The sequence below is a fragment of the Branchiostoma lanceolatum genome, chromosome 16 (assembly GCF_035083965.1).
Source record: "Branchiostoma lanceolatum isolate klBraLanc5 chromosome 16, klBraLanc5.hap2, whole genome shotgun sequence".
Taxonomy (NCBI): Eukaryota; Metazoa; Chordata; class Leptocardii; order Amphioxiformes; family Branchiostomatidae; genus Branchiostoma; species Branchiostoma lanceolatum.
The window spans coordinates 8,214,940-8,242,689 of NC_089737.1; the positions used below are offsets into that span (position 1 = coordinate 8,214,940).

The 27,750-nt window shown below is 40.5% G+C and overlaps 1 protein-coding gene across 50 annotated transcripts in view; it reads left to right on the plus strand.

Moving 5' to 3' along the window:
- Positions 1-24,801, plus strand: part of LOC136421559 (keratin, type II cytoskeletal 7-like) — a 40,698-nt gene extending 15,897 nt beyond the window's left edge. Inside the window, exons 3-31 of one of the 50 annotated variants that reach the window (XM_066408929.1) lie at positions 294-354; positions 856-951; positions 1,438-1,641; positions 5,235-5,360; positions 5,893-6,101; positions 6,376-6,458; positions 6,729-6,764; positions 7,031-7,105; positions 7,298-7,360; positions 7,733-7,791; positions 8,025-8,087; positions 8,962-9,049; positions 9,486-9,625; positions 10,749-10,847; positions 11,672-11,820; positions 14,759-14,935; positions 15,367-15,389; positions 16,588-16,635; positions 17,067-17,147; positions 17,861-17,905; positions 18,797-18,916; positions 19,510-19,575; positions 19,949-20,014; positions 20,261-20,329; positions 20,700-20,753; positions 21,613-21,663; positions 22,630-22,798; positions 23,463-23,607; positions 24,074-24,801. In XM_066408929.1, the coding sequence (XP_066265026.1) occupies positions 294-354; positions 856-951; positions 1,438-1,641; positions 5,235-5,360; positions 5,893-6,101; positions 6,376-6,458; positions 6,729-6,764; positions 7,031-7,105; positions 7,298-7,360; positions 7,733-7,791; positions 8,025-8,087; positions 8,962-9,049; positions 9,486-9,625; positions 10,749-10,847; positions 11,672-11,820; positions 14,759-14,935; positions 15,367-15,389; positions 16,588-16,635; positions 17,067-17,147; positions 17,861-17,905; positions 18,797-18,916; positions 19,510-19,575; positions 19,949-20,014; positions 20,261-20,329; positions 20,700-20,753; positions 21,613-21,663; positions 22,630-22,798; positions 23,463-23,607; positions 24,074-24,202 (2,794 nt within the window). In that variant the 3' untranslated portion in view covers positions 24,203-24,801. The remainder of the gene's footprint in view (positions 1-293; positions 355-855; positions 952-1,437; positions 1,642-5,234; positions 5,361-5,892; positions 6,102-6,375; positions 6,459-6,728; positions 6,765-7,030; positions 7,106-7,297; positions 7,361-7,732; positions 7,792-8,024; positions 8,088-8,961; positions 9,050-9,485; positions 9,626-10,748; positions 10,848-11,671; positions 11,821-14,758; positions 14,936-15,366; positions 15,390-16,587; positions 16,636-17,066; positions 17,148-17,860; positions 17,906-18,796; positions 18,917-19,509; positions 19,576-19,948; positions 20,015-20,260; positions 20,330-20,699; positions 20,754-21,612; positions 21,664-22,629; positions 22,799-23,462; positions 23,608-24,073) is intronic. The other 49 variants (XM_066408933.1, XM_066408931.1, XM_066408930.1 and 46 more) reach the window with 49 other exon arrangements.
- Positions 24,802-27,750: the final 2,949 nt, after the last annotated feature.

Consider the following 27,750-nt stretch of genomic DNA (forward strand, 5'->3'; position numbering starts at 1 on the left):
CTTCAAACCCACTCCCGTCAAATCATGGTTTCACAAATATCTTGCCATAAACCTTGTGGATTGATTCAGGCACTTTCTACTAGCTTCATCTTTGTGTTTTATCTTTGCTACTTGGTCTTTACTATGATTGTCAACGCACTCTTTCGGATCATCTTTGGACAAGGGTAAGGACATTATATGTTGGTACAATAGTTTGGTAGGTTTCTCGAAGGTACGGATTCTTTGCTCAAGCATGGTACGATGTAGATACCAACTCTTATTTTTTTTCTTTCTGTTTCTCAATTCTATTCTAGGCTGGACAATGCTGACCAGATCATCAATGATCTAGAAGTGGAACTGAAGAATACTCGGAAGGTAAATATGATAAATCATAAATGCAATACCTTACTCATACCAAAAAAACAACGCCAAGGTACATAACCTAAATTGAGAACATGGCAACTGTAAAGAAATCCAATGTGTTGCTAGAGCTTTGAATGGAATCAATGAACTGAATAATCAATGTATTGGTTAAACCACGGCCAATTATGTCTTCAACAGTACTATCCTGGACCACAAACCCATATACTTAGGCCAATACATCTGTATTACATAAGAGATGTTGATGCAATTATTTACTGTAGACAAGGCTTTCTGTGAATTTCGACTTTCATAATTTCTTACTAATTTAGTTTTTGTGTTTCTTCGATAAAGTAGTATAGGTCTTAAATTTACTGTTTAGAATGATTTAGTAACTACTTGCAATATACTGTACCCACTGTTGAAGAAATCAATTCATTGACTGATTGATTGGTTGGTTGGTTGGTTGGTTGAGTGGTTGATTGATTGATTGATTGATTGATTGGTCGTCCCCAGGAACTGGACGATGCCTCTCTCGTCAGGCTTGACCTGGAGAGCAAGTTGGAGATCGCCAAGTCTGAGATCACCTTCCTCAACGAGTTCCACGAGCAGGTAAGACCGTCAAACCATACCCTTAAGACGTCTTCATTAAAAAGACACTAACTTGGTAAATGCCAACGATTAGTACAAATTCTAAATCGTATTCAAGTCAGGACCGATTGTGTCAAAATGTAGTAGTGATGTTGATTTTGTATAACATACCTTTGAAAATTGAACAGAGATAATCACAATGTTGGTATTATCATTTTTCATTAAGCTTTCCCAAAAACATTTTGTCTATAGCTACTTGCTCGCCTTTTCTTTCGTCTAAGATTTCCTACTATATCATTATTTTGATATGTTGTTTAGAGCTATATCAACATTGTACAAACATGACATCTTCTAATCTTTGAAGATTTCAAACTGTTTTTATATGTGTTATTACGGTCAAGATATATCATGATTGTACAGACACTTCGTGCTTTTGTCTTTAAATATTTCGAACTACATTTTGGCGAATCTTCAGGAGCGAGCCTAATGTCTCTACTTTTTCCTCAGCAAATCCGTGAGCTTCAGGAGCAGCTTGCGCAGCTGCGGGACATGCGCGCCGGTGGCGGAGGCGGCGGCGGCCAGCTGGCCATCGCTGGCGGAGGCGGAGGAGGAGGCTTCGACTATGCAGACCTGCTGGAGACCATGAGGATGGAGTACGAGGCTCTGATGGCCAAGAACAAGGAGGACGCCGAGAGATACGCTCAGAGCCAGGTCAGAAGATTTGTCAAGTTGAAAGCCCAGCGTCTGTCTGTGCTCGAGCCTTTATCCAGCGAAATTCTTGTATGCACTATTAGTGCTAGGTTTCACTCGAAAATTGCGATTATACTATGTTATAGAGCTCCCAATCATGATATCAATGTCTTTACAAGTGACCTGAAACTTACACTGGAAAATGTGTCCAGAAAAGCTCAGGATGTTATTGTAATGGGGGACTTCAACCTACCCGGGGTTGATTGGACGTCTTTGGATACTGGCAGAGATGGGTCGGTCAATAATTTCATTGACATTATTGGTGATTTTCACTTGACACAAGTTAACGAGGTTCCATCAAACAAACATGGCAACCTACTCGATCTCGTCTTTTGTAGTGTCCCAGAGAAAGTCTCTGCTGTATCCAAAGTGGACATTGAATTTGACACTGATCACTCTATTATTGAGTTTAAAGTCAACATTCAACCACACCCCAAAGCTAAGATATCTCGACTTGTGTATGACTTTAAGAATGGTGACTTTGTTGGCTTGAATGCCTATCTAGAATCATTTCCATTGTCTGATACCATCGATCCCTGTCTTTGCTTAGACTCCGTCTGGGAAAGATGGCTAAATTCAGTCAAAGCAGCTGCGGACAAATTCATACCCAAAAAAGTCATCAAGGACATGACCGCACCACCGTGGATTGATTCGGAAGTAAGGCATTTAAAAAAATGCAAACGCACTGCCTGGGCTAAAGCCAAACGAACAGACAAACCAAATCACTGGGCCAAGTTCAGACGTCTCCGCAACAAATTGAAGAAAATGTTAAATGCTAAATATGCAAATCATTTGATTAATCTGGGAGACATCGTACTGAGTAACCCTAAAAGATTTTGGTCCTTCTTCCACTCTAAGACAAAGTCTAAAAATCTACCAGACAGAATGAAACTTCAGGATGAGTCTGCTGAGTCTGCTCAGGAGAAGGCAGAATTGTTCAATAACTTCTTTTACTCTGTTTTTAACTGTACCGATGGGGAAACCCCGTTGCCCGACTTGATTGATACTTCTAGTGTACCAAAAATCTCTTCAGTTACATTTTCTGTCAGCACCATTGAATCTATTCTCAAAAACCTGGAAGTTACTAAGGCCACAGGGCCGGACGATCTCCCAGCGATGGTATTAAACAAGTGTGCAGCCCAATTAGCACCATCATTGGAAAAACTGTTTCAATTATGTGTGAGCAATGCAAAAATTCCGAGTATGTGGAAAAAAGCTAATATTACTCCTGTTTTTAAGAAGGGTGATAAGAGTGCCGTATCTAATTACAGACCTGTGTCGTTATTATGTATCACAAGCAAAGTTTTCGAAAGATGTATTTTCAACTCTCTTTATCCATTATTGTCAAACACTCTTTATCCCCTTCAACATGGTTTCGTCAAGGGAAAATCCACTACCACCCAACTTTTAGAAGTTTACGAGGAAATAGGTGAAGTACTGGATAAATCTGGGCAAGTTGACGTAATATTCTTGGATTTTTGCAAAGCATTTGATAGTGTCTCTCATAAACTCCTAGTACACAAATTGAAATCTTTTGGGTTCTCCAGACAACTACTTGCTTTATTTAACGACTATCTTTCAAAACGTTTTCAAAGAACTGTCATAGCAGGCGAAATGTCTGATTACTTACCTGTGTTGTCAGGTGTCCCCCAGGGATCCATTTTAGGGCCATTCTTGTTTCTATTATTCGTTAATGATTTACCTGACTGTGTTGAATTTGGTAAAATGGCCATGTTTGCAGATGACGCTAAATGTTTTAGAAGAATTACCTCGATTTTTGATTGTTTTAAATTTCAGTCCGACTTAGATCGTCTTGTGGCTTGGGGGAAAACCTGGGAGATGGTATTTCATCCATCTAAGTGTTCAGTTGTTAGTATGACACGTAAAACTTCACCTGTTGAATACCCTTATAGCATGTCAGATTCTGTACTCAGTCGACAAGATAATTATAATGACTTAGGAGTTCATGTACAACATAACTTATCCTGGAATTCTCATGTACTTAAGAAGATATCAACATGTAACTCAAGACTTGCAATGATCAAGAGATCAGTAGGCTTTAATGCCCCATTTACTGTTAAACTCAATTTGTATCGATCACTGGTGATACCACATTTAGACTACTGTTCTCAGGTATGGGCACCGCATACAAGATTGTATCAGCGCAAAGTAGAAGGTGTTCAAAGACGTGCTACCAAGTACATCTGTAATGATTACGAACTTAACTATAAGGACAGATTAACCCATACCAACCTTCTACCATTGTGTTACAGACGAGAACTTTTTGATATCTTATTTCTTTTCAAATGTTTCCGCAACGTGTACTGTACCAACATTTCTCATGTCCTCAATGTATCCAGACCTACTAGATCACTTCGCTCTACAGACCAATTCCAACTTGTACCACGGCCATGTAAAACTGAATCATTCTCATTCTCTTACTTTAGTCGTATTGCCGTCATCTGGAACAATTTACCACTAGACATTCGCCAACATATGTACTCAAACCTCACCCTACAGTCCGTTAAAAAACTCTTGATATCATATTATAGATCCCGATTAAGTGACACATTTTCTGTTGATAACTTATGTACTTTGACGACCACTTGTCGTTGCTCATCTTGCATAGTGACATAGTTAACCGTTTACCCTGTTTTCCTTATCATTTGACCTTATTACTCTCATTTTTTAATGTACTTCTTTCAGTATTTGATGTCTTTCATTTATTGTTTTTATCTCAACTTTGTAAATTTTCTGGGGGAGTCGGCCTTGTAGAGGAACTAGATTCCTGTTGCCGGCTCCCCTCAGATTGTACGCAATCTGTGAATTTGAATAAAAAAAAAAAAATAAGAAAAATAAAAAAAAAAGTTTGCGGCCTTATGAGCTTATGGCTTATCGATAAGAGTAGGGCTAAGAAGCTCTGACAGCCACGAACAGACCTACGCCGAGAAACACACTCAGAGTTAGGCTAGGGCATTGGCCGACCCGGCGGAACTGTGTATGGGATAGGTTCATGCGTTAATATTAGGCGCTAAGCCTCTCCACACAAAAAAGAAGAAGAGCAAGGACAAGAGTTTCTGATGGTCAAAAACATGGCCTACGTCAAGATATAAGCTCAGAGCTAGGTTAGGAAATTTGCCAAGATAGTATCTCCGTGTGTGAGGAAGCTTCATGCGCTAGTTTCAGGTGTCAAATCTATGAGAATGCATCTTTAAGAGTAGGATTAAAAGGCTCAGATGGCCAAGAACATGTCCAATACCGAGAGACATGCTGATATACATATGAGAGTATTTACAGACAGATACAATCCTTGTCGATTCATTGCAATCTATCCATAGATTTCTGAGTTAGGTTGGCCAAAGCTAGTATGCGGAAATACACAACATACAGAGATACACAGCTATTTACATGGGGTACATGTATGTATTAGTATCTATGTATAGCGGATGTTGACACTGAACGAAATCCAATCTTATAGCATGTGTAAAGGTTTCGTTTTGCCATAGATGTAGACTTAACGTAAGCTTTACGGATTCTACCCCTTTCATGTACAGATCCAGGAGGTGAAGAAGGGTGCAGGGGACACGAACGCTGCTCTAGACATGTCCAAGCAGGAGTTGGGAGAATACCGCTCCAAATGCCGCTCTCTGGAAATGCAGCTCGAACAGCTGAAGGCTCGGGTAAGAACATTTCATAGACTCACCATGTAACCCATTGATTTGTTAAGCTATGAATGACATACACAACCAGGGCTGCCCAACTAGCCTGTCACTATTGCAAAATGCAAGCCCTGCTGACAAAGACAATGCTTCGTTCTACATAGGCTAGATCAATTGTGATATGTGGTTCAAACATGAATTTTCAACTTCTTAAGAAAACAATAATTTCGTCTATCATTCACTGTAAAATTTATTTAAACATACCGTCTTCTATGTGGTATTTTTTAGACAAATTAGCAGCGGGTCGTGACGTCACAGAAATGACTCCCCCATAAGCTAGTATGGCTAGGAATCTTTTCTGTGACGTCACAACCCGTTGCTAATTTGTCGCAAAAGCACACACAGGACAATATATTCAAATATCATATAGATGTTTTCAGAAAAAGAACAAGACTTTAAAGTGACTGATCGAAGAAAATACATGTCACTGGAACTTTAAGATGCATTATTTCATGTCGTTAGAACTAGTCTGACTAGACAGTGTGTTCTTCAGATTGCCATGTTGGAGAAACAAGCGGTGGAGGTCGAGGAGCGACACGAACGTGAGATCGCCGGCAAGGACGACAGGATCTCATCCATGGAGGCCATGATCAACGAGCTGAAGAGCAAGCTGGGTGATAGCCTGAAGGAGTACCAGGAACTCATGACCGTCAAGCTGGCCCTCGACATGGAGATTTCCGCCTACCGCAAGCTCCTGGACGGGTGAGTCTCGTAGAGTCTCGTAAAGTATCGGCCTGATGTATCACGTGATCACAACGTCTCGCGAGAGTTCGTAAGATATCGCGAGAGTTCCTTGCCAATGCAAATGATAAAGGAAAACAACCATGGTGTTTAAGATCTACTGAGATTTGATTAAACCCTTTTGTACTTTAGACATCTAGTAATGTATAGATATGAAAAATGTGACAATTCTTCACTACAGCGTTTGGGATAGTAAAACATGAACTGACAAAAATCGTTCGTTATCTATCAACAGAATTGGTGACTTTGAAATGGCGGGTGGAGACTTCAGCTCTACCTCTATGTCAATGTCTCAAACTACGTCATCTTCGGCAGGAGGTAAACTCTTCAACGTGCTTAAGAGATATTGATGTCTGTCCTTAAGGATTAAGTTAAGATGATAGCACTAAATATCATAATTATTATGGTTTTAATAAATTCTACATGCGCACAATATATGACCAAATGTTCCTCTAGTAACTAACCGATTCGCTAACATATAATCGTACCAATGAATAACATCACAACTATAGCCAAGAAAACATTAACTGAATTGAATGTTTTCGTTAATCTAATTAACTTATGTGGTGCCTTGATAACCTTTAATAGGAGGCGGTGGGAGAGGTGGTGCCCAATCGGGTGCCGGTAAGTATGACGTCTAACAACCCCACCATTCCTAAAGTAGAAAATGTCGTCAACATCTCTGTATGCGAAAATCGTCCTGTATGCTAACAAGTGATTTTTTGTCTGTAATTAACACGATGAAAACATTGTAACTACTGATCACATAGATGTTTTTACTAACTCGTTAACAACCACCTTTGATAACATTATATCCACTAATGAAAACATCATAACTACTGACCATATAGATGTTTCTACTAAATCATTAATCATTTGACAACCTATAGGAGGTTTCGGTGCTGGTGGTGCTGGTGGCGCCGGCGGTGCCGGTGGTGCCGGCGGTCGTGCCGGTGGTGCCGGTGGTAAGTTTGATACTAACCAATCAAAGGGCTTCACAGATAGATACTGACTAATCAAAGAGCTTCATCACAGATATTAACCAATCAATGAGTTTCATAGATAAACTAATTAAATGGGGGTGTGGTGGTCAAAGTTTATCAGTAAATGACACTTGTAACGTGACATCGAAATCTCACGAGAGTTTGTGTTGTTAGTGTCGGTTTCTTCGAGCTCCTCGGTCGCTGTTGGTGCCTCCAGTGGTGCCGTAAGTGTGTCTGGTAAGTACATTAAAAAGAAAATAAGAAAGACAAAAAGGAGAAGAAGGGAAAAGAACGTAATGAAAGACAATTGAAGGGAACGTTAAAGGAGAGGAAAGAAAAGAACGGGAAGGAAGCGGAAAGAAAAGGGAAGAAGAAAAAAGAAAAAGAAAGAAAACGAAAGGAATAGAAAGAATGAGTAATTGAAAGAGTAACCTCATTTCAATGACATGTCAAAGAAAAAAATATCTTCTGCTAAAGCGCGAAACAATCTAGGACCTTAGCAAAGACAGTCTAATGTTAATATCAAAGCTTTGATGTTAAAGCGTCTATTTCTTAAAGACGTTAGACTGCTGTTTGGTTTGCGTCTTAATGTTCTTATCGTTTTCATAGGTGGAGCAGGAGGTGGAGGAGGCGCAAGCTCGAAGGAGTTGGACGACCTGAGGGCTAAGGTGAGTTACTTCACTTAGTTCATTTTTTAAGATACAGACATTGCTCATAACAAATCATATCTGTCACAGTTAATCACAAATTGATGCTTTAACAAGCCTAGTCCTAAGAGAGAAGGGCTGTTGAATAATAGATGTCGATACTTTAACTGCACGAAATGGTTTGGACGTTCTAGACTATTTATGGTGGCACTCACACTACATTGACCGCCTAATTTGCATATTCTTCGCTACAGCTGAAGGCGATGGAAGCAGAGAAATCCAAAATGGCGGGTGAGCTGAAGTCTGCTCAACAACAGGTAAGCATGTTCTCTAGTTTCCTACACTATTTTCTATTACGTCGTCATTGATGTCGTGGGGTATGACGTCAAGGTCAGCAAACAAAATGGCGACCGCTGAAAATCTGACAATATTTAGATATTGTACATTTGAATATACATCGTTATGTTGGTACTGCATGTATATTGTCATTATTGATTCTCAATGGGGTAGAATCTCAATGGTATGTTTAAAGAAAATATAGAAGTATTTACTGTAAATGAGACTATACAATTGGTACGGTATAGCAACAAGCTATGTTACAATTACAACATCGCTTTGTGTGTTTGTCTGCCACCATTCTTTCTTTGACTGGTAACTTCAGTAATAGAATGTGCTCTCTTTTTCTATCGCATACTGAAGGTCAGGAGAAAGGTAATTCAATGCAGTTGTATGATCACTTATGTCACTACTTGTACCATGCACCAACGTTTGATAGTTTTGGTATCATGTATATTACACTTGCTACACTTGCAAATATTCACAGTTGGTGTTTGAAACAGAACATAACCTATGTTATGATATTCCATATGATGCATGTATAGTGATACTAACATGTATATTTGAATTTGTGCATGTAGGTACAAGAAAATGCCAGTGAAATGAAATTTCTTAATTTTTTTCATTTACGTGAAAAATTAAGACTTTTCGGAAAATGTGTATGTAATATTAAAATCATTGAAATGGATTCTAACTGTTCTATGGAAGCCCGTGTGATGCAAGTTAGAACCCCGTGTGATACGGAAAATTATCAGACGGTCCGGAACACCCGTATCGAACGTTTTCGCGGCCCAGTTATGATAAACGTATACACACAGCATATGTTGACTGTTATTGTTATTAATTATTCATCAGAGCGCGGCTGCTGCCTCGTCCTCTCAACAAACCACCAAGCTCGAGGGTGAACTGAGGGGGAAAGACAAGGAGATTGGGGACCTGCGTGGTACGACAACTTGCGAATCTCATCTATTTGTTTATTTATTTACTGGTCCATAGTTACAGAGTATACAAAATCAACATAGAGAATACTGCAACAACAAACAAAAGAAGAGCACTAAACAAGTTGAGGGATGTCCCTATAGCTCAACTGGTGGCAGCCGCACAGTTGAGCTCTTCGTTCCAATTCGATAATTAGCTGAGACACCCTGGTTCAATATTGGGTCAGAACATCTCGGTTGGGACTGCACCCATATCATAAATGATCGTTTTTCTTCCTAACGTTTGTTTTTCTTGCTTAAACGTCAATGCTTCAGTCAAAACAGTCTTCCATCCACATACGTAGGGTACGTACACTTTGAAGTATACTGTTAGTGTTAGTTCCATATTTTTGGGTTATAAACACAATAAAAGCTACGAATGTTTTGAAATTTGACTTACAGCTGAGCTGGATAAGCTGCGGGCACAACTGCAAAACGCCTCGCAGCAACAGAGCGCCCAGATGGAAGCACAGGTCGGGAAGCTGGAGGGCGAGCTAGGGTCGCTACGAGGCGAGCTGTCAGCCAAGGCCAAGGAATACCAGGTACGTTATAAACATGCATTTATATACCATTACCCCCCCCCCAACAACCCCTCCCAACTAGAGTATCGATAATAATGAAAGAATATAATTTCAAGAATGAGATACGACTTTGCAATGTTACTATGGTAAGTAGATATAATACTCTACATTTCTCGGAGGTTACTAAATTTCAAACAAAGAAATGGCAGAATTTGAAAGGGCCTACCCCAAGCAAAGTTCCTACAGGCGACCATCTTGGAAGCGTGACCTCCGACCTATGGAGAGCTTGGAGTAAATGTAGTCGCTACATTCGCAAATCCAACATACCACCATTCAATGTACACCTTACTAACAATTTGAGCTCTAACATATATTTCCAACTTAAAAGAAATCCCCTTTTTCCCATTGCCAACACTTGGTAGCTGTTTATCAAGGTACAGGTCTTGGTCTGCAACTGCGCATGCCTATCACTGCTTTGCTGTAAATGCATGCTAAAAACATGGCAACTATCTTCTAAACTTGAGGCATCGCTGAATTCTTGTTACATTTCTATACAGCTTGAATCATATCTACACCTGTATATGAGGCTAAAAGCATGCAAATTACCATTCACAGTAAGCTGCTACTCTGTCACATTCGCCACACAGGCGGTATAGCTCGCAGTCAGTCGTACTAGTACATAGGAAGCTATACTAAACGCATAGAATCGGCTGTATGTGCTGAATATGGGTTCCATATGGACAATAACCACCGTATATAGGAGCTGCCTATCTGTGTTATATGTTATGTATAATTTTCAACTACATTATCGGGCACAGCTTTTTTTAGAAATCACCATGTGTATTCCGCTCCTTCATTTTGTCAGTATGTCTTAGCATTTGACATCTACAGTAGACTGAAGTAATCAATTGACTGTCTATCAATGAGTGAATTACAGTCAAACCTGTATATCATTAACGTTACCACCCAGGTGACTGGACTAAAGAAAAAGGTCACAGTAGACTTGGGCAAATTGGAATGATAATCTAAGGGAACAATAAGGACAATAGCCAATAGTTCTAGATGCTGAGGTGGTCACTAATGTATGTTTGACTGTAATTACATGGTTCATTGCTTGAATGATGAACATGATTCCGTACTTTAGGATCTGCTGAACGCTAAGCTGATGTTGGAGAAGACTCTCCGTGAGGCGGAGGACAGGCACAGGATGGAGCTACAGGCTCGGGACGACGCACTGCGTGATGTAAGTATCAACTGTGTGTAGTCATTTGGTTAAGTGACCCCGCCTCTGGATCTAGAGTTTAGGAGTTCGAATCCCAGCTCACGTCAAATTCCCAAGTTCAATGATCGGGACAAGCGCGGGATTAGCCGCCATCTTTGTGTCGGCAAGGCCGGCCACGCCCAGCAACGGAATTCTCGCGAAATCTCGTAAGATCTCGCCCTAAACTAAGTTCGCGAGACTAAGCCTTCTGAAACAGACGTGAGCTGTTGTCACATACCTGACTTGTACGCTACTGCAAAGGGTTTCAGTCTTTAAGATCATTGTACTTGTCAAGAAGAGCCAGGCATAATGAACATGACTGTAGATACTTAAATGTAACTGTTGTCGTCAGCTCTGTAGGTACCAAACTTGTAAGACTTACTTCTAAGTGTGGTAAAGTTGTAAACAATTTCTTTATTCCTCCCTTTGCTTACCGGAGTATCGGAGAAAGGTAATTTGAATTTGTTTGTTGTTTTTGCCATGATTCTGAGCTATATTGTACAATATCTATAATTGCTTGCATTCTAGGATAGGAAAGTCCAAGCTCTCGCTATGGTTAACCCTTTCCACAAATTTAGAGGCGGCGACCGTTTTGAGTAGCCAAACGTTTCTTTAACAGTCCAAACAAATTGATAACTAAGAGTATGTATATCATCGTATTCCAGATATAATTATAAAGTCACAGGTCATAAAAATCAAAATTTGTTCACTCAATAGTCTCCGTACAGTGGAAAGGGGACCTTCAGTACATAATCATTTCTTTTGCCAGTGTTAGATTCAATGGTCGCCTCTCTTCTTTGTTTTAGCTGGAGAGGGAGAAGAATGAGCAGATCGCACGTTTGGAGCTGGACCTGAGGGAGCTCCGTGCGGAGATGGACGCCAAACTGGCCAACTACAACGATCTGATGAACGCCAAGCTGGCGCTGGAGAAGACACTGCGGGAGACAGAGGACAGGTGGGTGATGCAGATCCAATTGTACGTTAAGAAACGAATGAAGACCTTTGTTGTACATTTTTAATCCACTGGGTTAAGCACAGGTCACAACAATACAGTTTTATATTTCAAGCACAGTTCACAACGATAACATTCACCAACAACTAAACATTTTACAAAGACATACTTGGAGTATAGTGTAAGTGGCACGTTGTACATATTCTGTTAGATGGCATCTTAGAGAATTATATTGCTTTTATGTAGTATATGTGTACACTTCAAAGTTGGTTCTGAATCATAGCGAAGTGCTTCTGCACCCTTGATGTTGATACCTGTTTTAGGATAAACAGAATGTCACACCCACCTCACGAACAGACATGCAGTAGTCCCTGTAATCTTTGTTAACACATTTGAGCTGAACTGTCCCATACGTTAGCCTGGAAACCAACTTTTTTCAAGGCTCACGTCGGCTGCAAAGCGTGGAACTTTTAACTATGCAACAGGCGCAAGCTTGAGAAGGCTGGTATCCAGGCTATTGGCATGTGTACTTAAAATTGAAAATGCATTCGGTTTTGTACTACTGGCTTCTCCTGGAGTTGACAACAACCCGTGAAGCGCTCAGGAGGACACTATTTTCAACGGAGCAAAGGTAACGTTACAAAGGTTAAACAACATGCACATCAACTTTCTCACATTCACCGACGAACAGAAAACCACTTTGAAACTCCTCTTAGAATCGCAGAACCTGCAAATCACTATTTCGTTTTCCTCGATGGAGGTTGGACATCCAGGTAATAAGACACGCCAAAAGACAGTTACTCACGCAACTGGATAAAATGTGGCAAGCACAGCAAACTATTTTGTCTTCCCTTTCTTCCACAAAAGAAGTCAAACCCAACATGTCTAGATATACCCAACAGTAGTATTTTGAGTAGTAGCTACAACAACGTCATTCATTGCCAATTGCCACAAGTATGTCTCATGTACTTCTAAAATGTACTTCCAATTAGTATTCGGGTATGAACTTGCAAATATACTTTTGACAATCATCTAACACACGAGACTATAATTACAACAACCAGGCAAGCAAACTCACACACTCACTTACCTCTGGATGAAGATGGCACGGAAACAAGTAGGCAATGTCCTCTAAAGCAAATAGAATCTTCTCAGAGCAAACTGGGTCTTAAGATTAATCGTGTGTGACCGCTGGCACGTGATTTGAATCCTCTGTGTAGGCGAGACCCCGAGACAGTCATCTGTTAACATAAGTCAGGCTGGAACGCGTACTGCTGACACTAGTGTTTTGTTCAGACATACTACGTCTTTTCTGTCAGACTGGCGGACAACAGAAAGAATGGGAAGAACTTTCACGAATCTTTGGCATTTTCTCTAAAGAGGTAGCAAGCCATTCATGATTCACTGACACATGATTACGTATTTGAGAGATATTTAGATGCTTTGAGGGATTATGCATGGAGGAAGGTTTTACATGCCCTAGGGGGAACGTCCTGTGATGTAGGATATCCAGTATACGTTTCAAAAGTATATGTTAAGAAAATGCCAGTATTGAGGCGACTAGTATAGTGTACTGCATATAAACGTATGCGTATGCAAAGCTAACTTTCGTATTTGATATTGGAAGAGAGTGCTTCAGAATATGGATTTGTTTCAACATGACGTTTTTTTTAATTCTTATATAGAGAAGAACAGTTTAAGTACAGCATGTCCACAAATATAGGACCGTCACGTATTAGTAAGCATTCCTGTAGTCAGCAATGTCAAAGCCATTTTGAGAGATGGTCCCGTCGCCCTGTGCCCCCCACACGTAACCTAGTTCACGTGTAGATTCTCGCCTTACCGAATCTTCTAAAATGTCAAGCAAGACGAACGTCCAGACAAATCTAAAGTGAAGACATCAATTGTTGACTATCTTGGCCGTCTGACAGAGGGGCAAGATGAACTTGAGCCCCATTTGTAATCGCGGTGGCTGGAACAGTTGTGCCAGTCACAGAAGTCTAGCCAGACGTGACCCAGAAAACGTAGCCTACAGATGTGTTATGCATGCAGCGAACGAACGGAGAGTGTAGCCACTTTTCTTCAGGGTAGCCTATGCAGGTCGCAACAATGCCATTTGATCCGGTACATTACTCAAACGCCACGTAAAAATAAAAGGCCTTTGGAGTGTTTTCGGCTTCTTAGTGGCAAGCTGTGACTTCGCGAAGTCGCACCATGGCTTCAGACGCAGACGAAAGTGCCATGTCTGAGAGCATAGAAGAAAACAGCCACGAAAAGCAAGAAGATAAACCAGAGAAGGCGTCGGAAGAGATCGTCAGCAAAAAGCAAGAGGCTGAATCAGAGAAGACTTCGGATGAAAACAACAGCGAGAATCAAGAGAAGGCTTCAGAAGAATGCGTTGATGAAAAGCAAGATGCTAAGCTAGTGAAAGCGTCAGATGATAATGAGACAGAGGCCACCGCGAACGCTGAAGAGATCGTAGAAAATGGGAGCGACACAGGCGGCGATTTGAACGGAAACAGTGGGCTCTCCGAACCCTCTACACCCGACGTTACTTCCAACGATGCCGATGAAGAGACCGTCGAAATCCTCCGTGAAAAGTGCAAAATGTAGTTTTTCAGTTCCTGTGAAACATTTCGTTCTCAACTATTCACGATAAGATATATTCTATCCGCTCAACTGTATGGTAGCTACTATAGTGTCAGTCTTAGCTGTTGGTTTGAAGAGGCAATGTGGATGGTTTCATGAGTGTTTGTACGTTTGTATTGCATACCCGGTAAACCGCCTCATGGCGTAACACACCAGGTTCGTACTGAAAAGTACAAGCTGCATATCAGGACAGGTTTATTTGATTGTACACACTAGGAAGATGTAGTACACTGTGGTAAGTTTTCGACATCGCGATAGGCATCTGAATGTATGTTGTCTTCTCTTTCTTTAGGTACCAGAACGAACTTCGCGACTCCAAGGCTATGATATCGCAGCTGGAGGTCCAGGCGAGCGGTGCGTCCGCGGCGGCGGACCTGGAGGCCGAGCTGGCCCGCCTGCGTGCCGAGTTTGCTGCCTGCCAGTCCGAGCGCGATCAGTGCTTCATGGACCGCGACAGCCTGCGGGCCCAGTAAGTATCAACTAAAAACATCATCCTTTTACATGTACAGGCAATGTTCAACATTTAACAGCCTCACTAATCACTAGATCACTAATACAGTCAAACTTGTACTAGTGACCCCCTCTGTTTATAAAATGGTATAAGGATCACCTGGCCATCGTGACCACTTTTTGATCCAAGCATCGTAAAAGTTCGGTCTATAGTGTGGTCATTTTTCTGCTTTGAGCGCTTTCGTTAAGTCCTTTGATCATGATGAGTGGTGACTACAGACAAGTTTGACTAGACATGTGCATTTGTATATGAGAGAAAAGCAATAAACTGTTATTTGTCATCGTGTGACTACTTGAAATGTTTATGGGAATACAAACCGTTTGCCTCTTTACCCTGTATTTCATCATAGGGTTAAGTTCTGATCATTGTTTTTTCTGTATTGCTTTTAGGGTTGATGCTGCCGCAGGTGCTGGTAAGTGATTCGAAAGTTTTATTCTATTTTGCATGATAATACATCGTTAGCTGATCATCCACTTAATGTCTTATTATAGAACAACGTTGTCGTTGTCAATCGGAATGATCGTAATACACATCTTCTTTACTGCACGCAATGTAAATCGGGCGTAAAATAGTATGACGCATGCATTATGAATATGAAATGATTATCAATATTTCCCCGCTGCAATGCAAGGAAGGAGATTCACCAGTACGTAACTTGGGTACTTCTATGATGATTGTACTTTCTATCATTCTTCACGTCACGTAATATCATTGCTAAAAATGCATGCTTTTTAAGTCCTCTTTTGACCAATGCAATTGTGTGTCACTTTCTTTGCACAGTTTTGTGTAAGAGTGCACTGCGTCTGTCTGCTTCGCTTTTAAGACGTTTGTCATTAAGCAATAGCATGTCTTTCTTTTAAGTCTCCGGTGCCTTATCCAAGGCAGCGTAACATACAGCCTGTTTACGACAGAGAGTGCTTACGACACGTCGTAAACACGTCCTGTTTACGACAGAACATGTTTGGTGCCTCATGTACCGGTGCTAATGCATGTAACCAAATGTTAAGTGTCTTGGTGCTTTTGGGTGCTTTAAATACATGTTAAAGCCTACCATACATACGGTTTATGATTGCTTTAAGTCGTACCTACACGGTGCCATGTGGTGCTAAGGGAAGAACACCCATTTTGGGTCATGTATACGTGTCCGTATAGAACTCGGTGCCTGGTTGGTGCTAAGGATTTTATCACGCACTGCATGTATTTCGATCATTAATGACCCTTTAAAGCATGAGTAAAGGTTCGAGTTAAGAAAAACAGGACCTTTACGCATGGTTTAGGGTATGCTTAAAGATCGGATTTTGTGCAGTGTATATAACTGTGGTGCTTTTATGGTGCTTAATACACGTGTCTTCTATGGTGCCTAATGATGGTGCTCTTGCGGCGCTTGATGTCAATTCATGGTGCCTAATGGTGCTGGGTATCACCCCTTCTTTTTGCAGCGGGGCAAAATTTCTATTGAGCCCACAATTGCTTAATCTTAGAATTTCGTACTGTACATACAAAGATTGTGTAAACATCAAGTGGGCATTAATGTTATTGTTGCAATGGTAGATTTGATTCTAACTCATCATCGTCAGAACTAATATGACCTCTTCCCTTGATGACACAAGGTGGTGCCGGTGGTGCCGGCGGTGCCGGCGGTGCCGGCGGTGCTGGAGGTGAGGTCACTGGTTCTAATCCCACCAATCTTATGTCATTGGTTCGAGTCTTAACTATCATAATCATTATTCACCATTCACTCACTCATTCACTCCATCAACTTATAATTAACTCCTAAACTACCTTACAATTATATGTCATTTTGAACTGGCTACAGTTGCTGTCACTCATTCAAATAACATCACATTTAACCAATTATTAGTTTAAACATCCACAAATCAATAATTCTCTTCCAAAACTACCAACCTCACTAAAAATCAGCATTTTCAGACGGTTGAAGTTGCTGTGACTCATCTAAATGACATTATCAAGGCCACCAAACTAACCCGTAACTACTCCAACTAAACAAGAGGGTCTAACCGTCCTAACGTTTAATAAAATAAATGTAACACTCAAAGACAAGTGTTATAAATGCCCTGCCCATTTTTAGCGCTAGCTGCGGCCTCGGCCTCGGTCTCAGTCTCGTCAAGCACTGTTGTGGAGCAATCGAGCGTCGTTGAGGAAGTGTCCGGTATGTATAGATGTTGAACCCAACTGATTTGTCTTTAACCTTATGACGTCATGCTACGTGACCTCACTGCAACTGGGCGGTAATACATTAAGTAAGGCCAGTCAACGATAAGTAGGCCAGTCCCTGTTGAACACTAATGATTTGATATTGTACATGTAAACTAACAACCACTTACTATGTAATTTTAGAACGAATGGTTAACATCATCAGTAAAGTTGGTCAACGTCTAGTAGCTTGCTGAAGTTACAATGAAGGGGATTTCGGAGTTATTTGTATTGGACAGTGACATTGTATCATCTTTTGGCATCCTTCCTTTCTTACCTCCATACACCATCTAAGTCTCTGTGTTCATCGTGACACTTAACTCCGTGACAAATCTTTTTAAAGTATAAAGACATGCGGGCCGATCTTTCTGGTTCAATGGCTTCCAAGTCCTGATCACAATGGCAGCTTTCTGTAACTAACACCTTCATTGACTGTAAGGGAATGACTGGTCCAATGACTCTTTTCGGAATCATAAAGGAACTTATATTCATTTCAAAACAATCTAATCCATCGATAAACCCACGTACAACGTCTCCTGGTCTCTAAGGCATAAATATCAATGGGCTCATAATTACTTGCATTCTGACAACTGACGAGCGAACGATTGAAAAGATATCTGTATGAATGTAGCTAGCTTTATGTTGAAAATGTAACGTGCAATTTCGTAGAATCATCGACGGTGGTCGAGGAAACTATCGTGGAAGAAAGTTCCGGTATGTACAAAACGTTTATGAAGTAACTAAAATCTGATTTCATGCTCGAAATATATGGTTTAACCGGGATAATTTTCAGTGTATATTGGATGAGATAGAGTGAATTCTACAAGTTTACTATAATGCATGAAATACAAACCAATTTCAAACATTTTACATGGTTATCTAACTCAGTGAGGTGATTGGTCCCTATGAGTTGACAGAAAGATAACTAATACTACAAATATCATCTTTTAAAATAGACTGAACAAAAGGACTAATACTTTGTCAAATACTTAATACGTTGAAATGATAGACCACTGACCTCTAATCCCACACATTCAGTAATAATATTTAATCTTGAAATAAAAATAAAGTGATGAAGAATTCTCAAAAGACAAAATACATGGACTAAGAAACTGTCCCTACAGTCATTTTCTGAACACCAATCTTACACAATCACGAACTACACTACAAATATTAAGAACCTTGCCATACTACAGAGTGTATGATATCTCTCGATAAGACTATGATTTCCATAATACTTTAGTGTGCTATCACGCTAGTTAATTCAATATCGTTTTACCTAGTACCGTAGTTGTCTTAGTCTGGGTGCTTCACATTTCAACTGCAGGGTGTTTCAAGCTTGTCACATGTTTGATTTATCATATCGATATGTCTTTAGCCTGGTCTGATTTCCCCTCCCCATTGCTTTATTTCGTTCTTCCTTTTTCTGGTGCGTAAGGACACATATGTTGCCGATAGTGGTGATGTGGTCTTGCTAGGCAGCCTGCTCCCTTTCTTCTCAATCTTTATAGATCAATGCTCCGTGTATCACACACTGGCTTTACTCCGTTATAATGAAAGGTGGCCTGAAAATCCTGAGCCTTTTCTAACCAAATGTTACTACAGCTGAAGGCGAGAAGCTACACTTTGAATTTCATAGCGCGGAACTGGATTTGTCTGTCTATGGTCCTCCAATTAGCCCTATTCCGCCAGATAGTCCTGCGGGTCTGGTTTTAGGCACCTCTGGTACGTGCATTCTAAGGATTCTAACGGTGTGTGTCTTGCTAGATCTGCAACCAATCAAGGCATGGCTTTCTTTCTTTCCCTCCCTCCCACCCCACTGCTTCTTGCAAGTTATTTTTACAAAAGCAAAACATCATGATGTGCACTGCTGCTTTTACCTTTGCTGACTTTACGCCCAGACCCACGCTTAGCGATTATGATATCTCCTACTTTTAGAAGATAGACACCTAATAGCTACATGTAGGTTATTGTAACGCTTGCTTAAATCCAATCCAAATCCCCAATAATCCTTAATCCTTATCCTCTTTTGACGTGTGTATCTCTGTAGATCAGGATCTATAACCCCAAAAGCTTTTACTGCAAATAGATTGAAAACCCTTAGCTAATAATATGTTTCTATAATCATAATCATAACTTTTATGTCTTCTCGTAGTACTATAAGGAGCTCTGTAGCTTTAGGTTTTTCTTAGACAAGCCCATGCCTCGACAATGCCTAGATTCCTATTACTTAGTTTACCTGCAAATATTTTTCAGTGCGTTTGCTCATGTTTTATAGCATATGTTTTATTTGTGTTTGTGTTACTAATCACTTCAAGGTTCCCGTGGGGCCAGGTATGGTGCCAGTGGATCCGTTTCAACTACAACTACCACCAGTCGTGGTGGTGAGATCCCTGTCTAACTCTATTGTCTTTATTCCTTTGTTTTACTCATAAGTCTATGTCGTTTATAACAAACGTATTACCTGCCCTCTACCTCATCCATTAACTCTCTTTTTGAACTTTAGTTTTATCCTCATAACCCCAAAGATTTCACTGCAAATGGATTGAAAGCCCCAAGGATATGTTTCTATAATCATAATCGTAACTTTCTTGTCTCTCTCGTAGTACTAACAGGACAACTGCGGCTTTATGTAGTTCTTAGACAAGCCCTTCCAATCGCTTAATGTTTGTCCTTATCATAGTTTACCTGCTTACTATGTCAATATGTTAACTCATGTTTATAGAATGTTTTATCTGTGTTACTATTCACCTCAAGGTTCCCATGGGGCCAGTTATGGTGCCAGTGGATCCGTTTCAACCACAACTACCGCCAGTCGTGGTGGTGAGATCCCTGTCTAACGCTATTGTCTTTATTCCTTTGTTTTACTCATCATTCTGTGTTGACATAATTGTTAACCGCAAATATATCATCTACTTCCAATCTCATTACAACCTCAATCACTTATTCTTAAAACGTTTTTATCCTTAAGCTTAAAAAAACTTATGAATTAGATGCCACCTTTATCTAGCTAATATGCTGCATATCATTTTAGTGTTTTATTTCAATTTCCTTTGTGTCGCTAACTAGTTGCTAGTTCCGATGGTGCCGGTTTTGGTGCCAGTGGATCTGTGTCAACTACCACCTCCGTCGCTAGCGGTGAGACTTTGCAAAAACCTAGAATAATTTCATTTTACATTCATTTGTAGTGTATGTCGACTTTATTTTGCAGCTTTTGCAACTTTAGTATTATCTCCCATCAAAAAGGCTCGCTGTAGAAATTTTGTTGCATAATCAAAATGACTTTAATACTTATGTAGATACTTTACGCTGCTTTGTACTACTTTGTTAGCCTCTACCAGGCTCGTGACGTTGAAAACTGTTTTATTTCTCTCTTTGGCCGATTTCTACACTTTACAGCCACATCTGAACCCATCAATACGCCAACTGTTATTCGTCCTACATAGCGACTGTAGTAATCTTAAATTAGTTGCCTATTAACTTTTACTTTCATTTTTTACCCTTAAAGCCTCTGGTGCTATCTCAGGTGCCAGTGGGGCCGCTTCGTCTTCTACCACTAGTGGTAAGACCGTCCTTGAACTTTCAAATCCTCATTGGAGCGGTTTCTCCCAACGTACATCGTATTCGCTAGTGTACGGGTCTAATGTCTCCAGGCTTGTGTTCGTTGATGGATACCTTGGGTTCCAATTACTGTATCTTGTTGTAATGTAGCTGAAACAATTATCCGCGCCCTGGTGTGAAAGCATCTCTGGTATGCACTTGTTCGACTGTATCAACGTTTTGTTGCTGTCTTCTCATTATACAAATGACAGAAAGAAAATGAGTTTTTCGGAAATACATACTACTTCAGTCGAAAAGCTATGTTTATGACAGAAGAAGTCACCCAAAAGTGGGCATTGACGACTGAACTTGATTCATTCTTATTTTGCATTTCCTGAAAGTCCCACATAAAAGTTGCTTTCCTTATATTATTTTCCATGTATTTCATGGCTGCAAATGCTCACCAAAGTCACATGTATAAAGGCGGTTCAAGCTTTACTATAAGCATTGCCCCCTCTCCCCCCATGTCACAGCACGCTTTTACGTCATGCACAGCACTGCAAGTCTACCATGTATTGTACAGCATAAGCATCACCCCCTCCCCGTAGAGCTCAGATAAACATACCCAAGCACTAAGCAATGCCCCCCTCCCCACATGACAGCAAGCGTATGTGTCATGCACAGCACTGCAACTCTATTACGTATCATGCAACATGAGCATCACCCCCTTCCCATAAAGCACACATAAACTTACCACAGCACCAAGCTTAAGCAATGCCCCCCTCCCCCATGACACGCGTATATATGTTATAGACAGCATTACACCTTTATCATGATACATACACCGTTTAACACCTACCCCTTCCCTGTGAACATTGTAGGTGCCTTTGGTGCCGGTGGTGCCTCGGGTGCCGCGTCAAGTTCCATGTCTGGTAAGAAATGTAATCATGTCTATGTTTACACACACTTTGATATGCAGGGGTTACAATTGATGGCAATGTGATACCACATTCAATCCTTAGGTTCCCTTTCCACTGTATAGAGACCGTGAAGCGACAAAAAAATGTGTATAACCTCTCAACCTATAAATTGAGTATGGTTGAAAGTCAACAAAGCACACAAAAGTTACAAAATACACTTCTTTATTAATGAAATTCATTGGGGGTTTTGGTCGCCCAATGGTCTCTGTCTCAGTGGAAACCGGGTAACTGTGAAAGTAGTGCGTTAACGTTTCGTCATCTGGTCAAAAGCAATCATACTGTTTCCTGCTACAGAGAACTCTGTTGAGCAACAGCGATGTTAAGTGCAAAAATGTGTTCAGTTGGTGCTTTGGTGGTGGCTTGTGCTTTGAGTATCTCTCAATGATAGTAATGTGTGCTTTTGCCTCCGATACATTCCTCATACAAACGTAGCTGTACGTTGAGAGCAGTACGTCGTGTACTATAGAATGCCTTCATTCAATTGACAAGAGTTTTAATCAGAATGGTAAACCATATAGCTTCAATCTCTATGCAGAGCCATGCCTTACAAGAACAGCATAAGTTGATAACTACCGCAAAAATATAGTTTCAAGCTGTCAAAAGTTCTGGAAAAGTTTTTGAGAATCCCTTGCTCGTCTGAATGCTTTTTGCATCAGCGTAAGCAATCCCAGCTCCTAGATCTATACGTTCTCTGATTTTTGCTGATATCTTAAACACTACATAAACCATTGCAGAAAGTCCTAAATTTGAGAATGCCGTAGAGCATATGTAAAGGTTCCATTTTTACCAGAGTAAAGAAACAGATCCTTTACGTATGCTTTAGGGTGTGTTTAAAGATTGGATTTTGCGCAGTGTATGTATCATGATATCAGCATTGTAATGTATGCTAGTGTTGACTTACTTGCCTATGCTTCGCAGGAGAAGATTCGAGGAGGAAGAGTGGATTCATCCGGATGACCTTCAAGGCTGACGACATCCGCACCATCCTCATGCGCTACGCCTTCCACATGACCTTCCGCCTCTCCAGCATGGCGCTGACCGAGCGTGGCGGCAAGCTCTACCTGGAGGAGAAGAAGGCGAACATCACGTATGTACAGAACTGATCCTCTTATATCTCACGATTCTTATAGATGCAGTATTTAAAGATAGCGTGGAGGCTTCACCCTCTTCGAACTGGTCAGCACAGACAGACTGATAGAGTGAGAAAGAGTGACATTCGAACAGAAATACAGACAGGGAGAGATAGAGAGAGGGGCCAGGCAGATAGGCAGATGAATAGAGAGAGAGACAAGCAGACGAACAGACATAGACGCGCAGATACACAGACAGGTAGAGACCGACAAAAAACCAACAGACAGATAGACAGACACATGGAGAAAGAAAGAGAGACAGACAGGCAGACAAATATCGACAGACAGGCAGACAGAGACAGATAGACAGACAGAGAGACAGACATAGAGAGATAGGCATGGAAGGACAAATAGAAAGAGACAAACATACTTACAAATAGACAGACAGATAGATAGAGAAACAGTGTCAGAAAGAGAGAAGGAGTCGAACAGAAATGCAGATATAAAGAACGGAGAGGGAAAGAGACAATAAGAGAAAGAGAATCATGGAGAGTGTGTGTGAGAGAGAGAGAGAGAGAGAGAGAGAGAGAGAGAGAGAGAGAGAGAGAGAGAGAGATTGATACAATACCCAACGATAACAACTTAGAAAAAACCACCGATAACCTTAAATTGTTGTTACAGTGATGACCAGCTGTGGAATCTGAAGGACGACACCATCATAAGCAAATCGAGCAACATGGCCCTCGAAGTGACCGGAGGATCAGCCAGGAAGAACGCAGAAATCAAGCTGGCGAAAACATCAGGGTCTGCAGCTCAGAAGTGGGGGGTAAGGACTTCTTACGAGTCACAATGAATGTAGGGTGTCAGGCTATTGGCAGAATTTCAATGGTGCAAAGAAAACGCTGATTGACTGGAAGCACAGGAATAGGTTTGACTTATTAAACAATCAATGTAAGAATCGGACAGAGTGGCTGTATTCCAAGAAAGGTTGTGTGTTCAATTCCCATGACATTTGTTCATATGCATCATTGTAATAGATCTAGTTAATCAATCTTGTTAACGGGGTTTACAAGTCATATATCTTCGCACCATTTAACAGGGTTAGTATTGACAGGATCATGAGGTATTTTCGCAAGTCTTATCAAAGGAAAATCAATATTCAGAAACATTGATTGACTGGAACATCCTGTCAACAGCCCGTTCATGAATGTATGTTGGACTATGTCCACAAGTCAGGTCAAGTTAGCAGGCTTTCCTATCGGCCTAAAACCTTACACGTTTTATCATTTCAGATTGGCGCGGATGGCCTCCTGACAACCGAGCTTGGCGACCTGGTTCTAGACGTGAAGGACAACAAGCTGGTGCTGAACGACCGCGACAAGCTCAGCCGCCAAGACTGGGATCTGCAAATCCACCAGTAGAACCTTCCCATGACGTCATCACAGCGACGATCCCAGCAGTCACCGCGGCTAGTCACGTGACTAGAGAAACCTACCATAGGTCATAGGTCATACCTTAGAAAGCAAAATGGTCGCCAATAGATCTAGCCACAAAAGGATTTGATTTTCTTTAGACCCTCATAGAAATATCATAAGTATAAGGTGGATCTTCTGGGGGCAACTATCATCTTGAAAGGTGTAAGAATTATATGAGCAAAGTAAAGTAAAATGGTGACATTTTGGATCGACAGTTGCTGTCTTATTTCGGTGATGACCAGCAGTTATGTTGCTATTTTTTTAATCTCTATACTACAGTATATTGCTTTTGAAAATACAAGATTTCATACGGTGCGAATTTGAATTTGGTGTTATGCTCGAAAAGATAACTTAATGATACGAAACAATATGACTAAATTTGAGAAAGCTGTGGTGTTATCAGAAACATTTGTCATTGTTGCTAACGAAGCACATGTTAAGATGTAATGATCATCATTACCACAATTTGTTTTAGAAGAGAAAATTATACGTGCCTTATAAGCACATATTTCGGATTGAATAGCAATAAAAGATGGTTACGGGAACTGTTGACAGTCTGTGTTTTATTTCTGACTAGATAGCGTAGTCACTGTCTTTGGCGTTCATATCATTACTTTAGTATACCTTTTATACAATAATAGTAGATAGAGACATACTAGACTATAGGAGTGCGAGATAGATAATAACGTACTATGAATACATACCAGGGTAAATACTTAAATATAAGACTACTAGATAGATACTAAAACTGTACACATACTTAATCGCAAGGATACTAGATAGATACTGACACTGTACATATACTGAAACATAATGATACTAGATGGATACACAGTGTAGATAGATGATGATGATGATGAGATAGATATAAGTTAGACACAGTATCGATAAATATAAGAGACACACTAGATACATTTTAACACAGAAGCCGAATATATAAACCAAACCGTTTCGACAATCATAGCCCTAGAGAACCCACCGTCCAACAATAAACACTTGTTAAACGTACCAGAATCTTAACACATTGTAAAATATTACAAATGGAAAAAAAGCTAACTGTGCTAATTGTTGCCCTGCAAACTGTCATAATGTTCATCTTTACAACTAAATGCACAGAAGGAATCTATCTACGTGTCCAAACCTACCTGCAGGCAACGTACGTAACTAAGCAACCGATAAACGTAAGAGAGATCTAATTGGCAAGAGTCTTGTTTTTTTTACACAGAGGGTGATAGATATTACCAAGAACATAAAACCAACAATTACTACACACGAACACTAAAAAAAACTACGGGTATGTAGTTCATTCCAAGGGGCACTAATTAAGTCGTTAAAGGTGTGTTTTAAATGTCTCAATATCGCGTGATGGTGGGTACCTTAAAAGGGGCGTTACCTAATTTCGGCATTGTCTGATGTAACGCTTCCAACAGACACCATCTATTGTCATTTGTTCACCGTGGCATGCAGGTATAATTAGCGGCAGTGTACAGCACATTAAACCACATCAGACAAGCAGGCCTTTGTTCTTGTCAAAACTATCAAAATTCCGTCAAAATCCGTCCGTACAAAAATATGTCTCCAATATAACTAACTTAGCGGTTGAAAAACCTTGATTTTCGAACGGTCGTTTGTTGGAAGGATTTCTGTACTAAAGGGGGATCCATCTCAAGTGATACATTAAATATGCACACTTTGCTAAACATGTACGTTAGAAGAATACGCTGTAAGAGGTGTGGCCTTGCAGGTGGCATATCGATACAGGATAGGCGTTGCCGTAGGTCGAGGACGCGAAAAAGACAGATAATAACATTAAACATAATTCCTCCAGGTCAACTGAATTCGTCACCCTGACAAAATACGTCTAAAGAGATCTCGTCATTGCAACGTGCCCAAAGTATAATGCACTCAGGTTTATCTAAACTGTACATACCCTGGGATCTCTAAAACACACTGTTTTCCGGTGTTGTGGGAGGGAGGGGGGGGGGCTGTTCTTGAGATGTCACAAACACTGTTTTTCAATGTGATGGGGGAGGGGTGCACAAGAGATCTCTCGAACACATTGCTTTTCAATGTGGTGGGGGAGGGGGGCTTCACAAGAGATCTCTCAAACACATTGTTTTTCAATGCCGTTGCTAATTGAGGCTATATCCGGTATTTGACCTTCCCAAGAGCAGATTCCGAAGATACCTGTCCCGCATTAACTGTCATTGTTCGACCTTAATCCGTTTTCAGAAGGTTTAACATTGTACAAAAGGTGCAGAACTGACCAATCATGGATAACAACTCATCATTATTGACCACGTAGGTTGGGCAAGCGTTCACAGCCACTTACCTTAATCGTCGTCAGTAGAAAAGACTTTTGTCCAAAGCTAAGTGCCGAATTGGAAAATTATTGAACATAGAATGTGAGCAAATAAGTTTTAAAACTTATCATGCCGCTACCGCAGTCATTTGTTCAGATATTTAAAAAATGCCGTTTTTATACACATATACCCTACTAACGATATTTACAGATATAATTTATTCGGGAACCTTCAAGTTACAATACATTGCAAATATTCAGTTAACCTTTCATGTGAACCCACGCCCCTGAAGAAGGAGGGGTAGCGGTTGGTCTGTGTCTAGATGGTTTTGAGATCGTGTGTCTGATAAGATGAGTGCGCATGCGTATATAGCCCTTCCCTCTCCAAATTACTATCGTAGCTGTCCTCGGTTTGCGTCAGAGTTACCATGGCAACGAGCTCGAGCGCTCGGAAAAAATAAGGGCCTCTCTGTCTTTGATTTATAACAGTCCTTCGACATCTTATATACGGCTCATTACCCTCTTCATATCAAACATCTTGATCTTGTGTCCTTTGATCATTTACGTGTTCAAATTGTAACTGTAAGTCTTTGCCTCAAGTATCTATTATTTGCACCTAGCAATTATCTATTAAACACTACCTATCTGGCCATGGGTTTAAAGAACTCACCATTTTTTTTCGTATCAAGGACAAAATCTAGTGTTAAGTGTGTAATTCATGATAGTCTTGTTTGTCTTATAAGTCTAAATTTATAATATATCGGAGTCTTTAGGTGCATAAGTCACTGCGAATATGATAAGTACCAGAATGCGCTGTCTTGTGATCTGTGTTGCTTGTATTCACGAGTATAGCTTTTTTTTCCTTACTTTTGGACACTGATTTAAAATTTCCGATATCTAGCTATTTTACAGCTTTTCTGATTTACTTTGTATCATTCAACGTAAGCTTTCACCGGAAAAACAAAAACCTTTTAAACTTCCTCTTTGGTATGTTTTTAGTGCAAAAACACACACATACCGATACAAACACACACACACACGTACATACATTTATAGACGCACACTCCCAGTCACAGACATGCACATACGTACACGCACATACGCACACACACATACGTACACACTAACACATGCGCACACAAGATATACAAGCATTCAGTTGCTCTAAAAATTGATCCAGTCGACCATGATG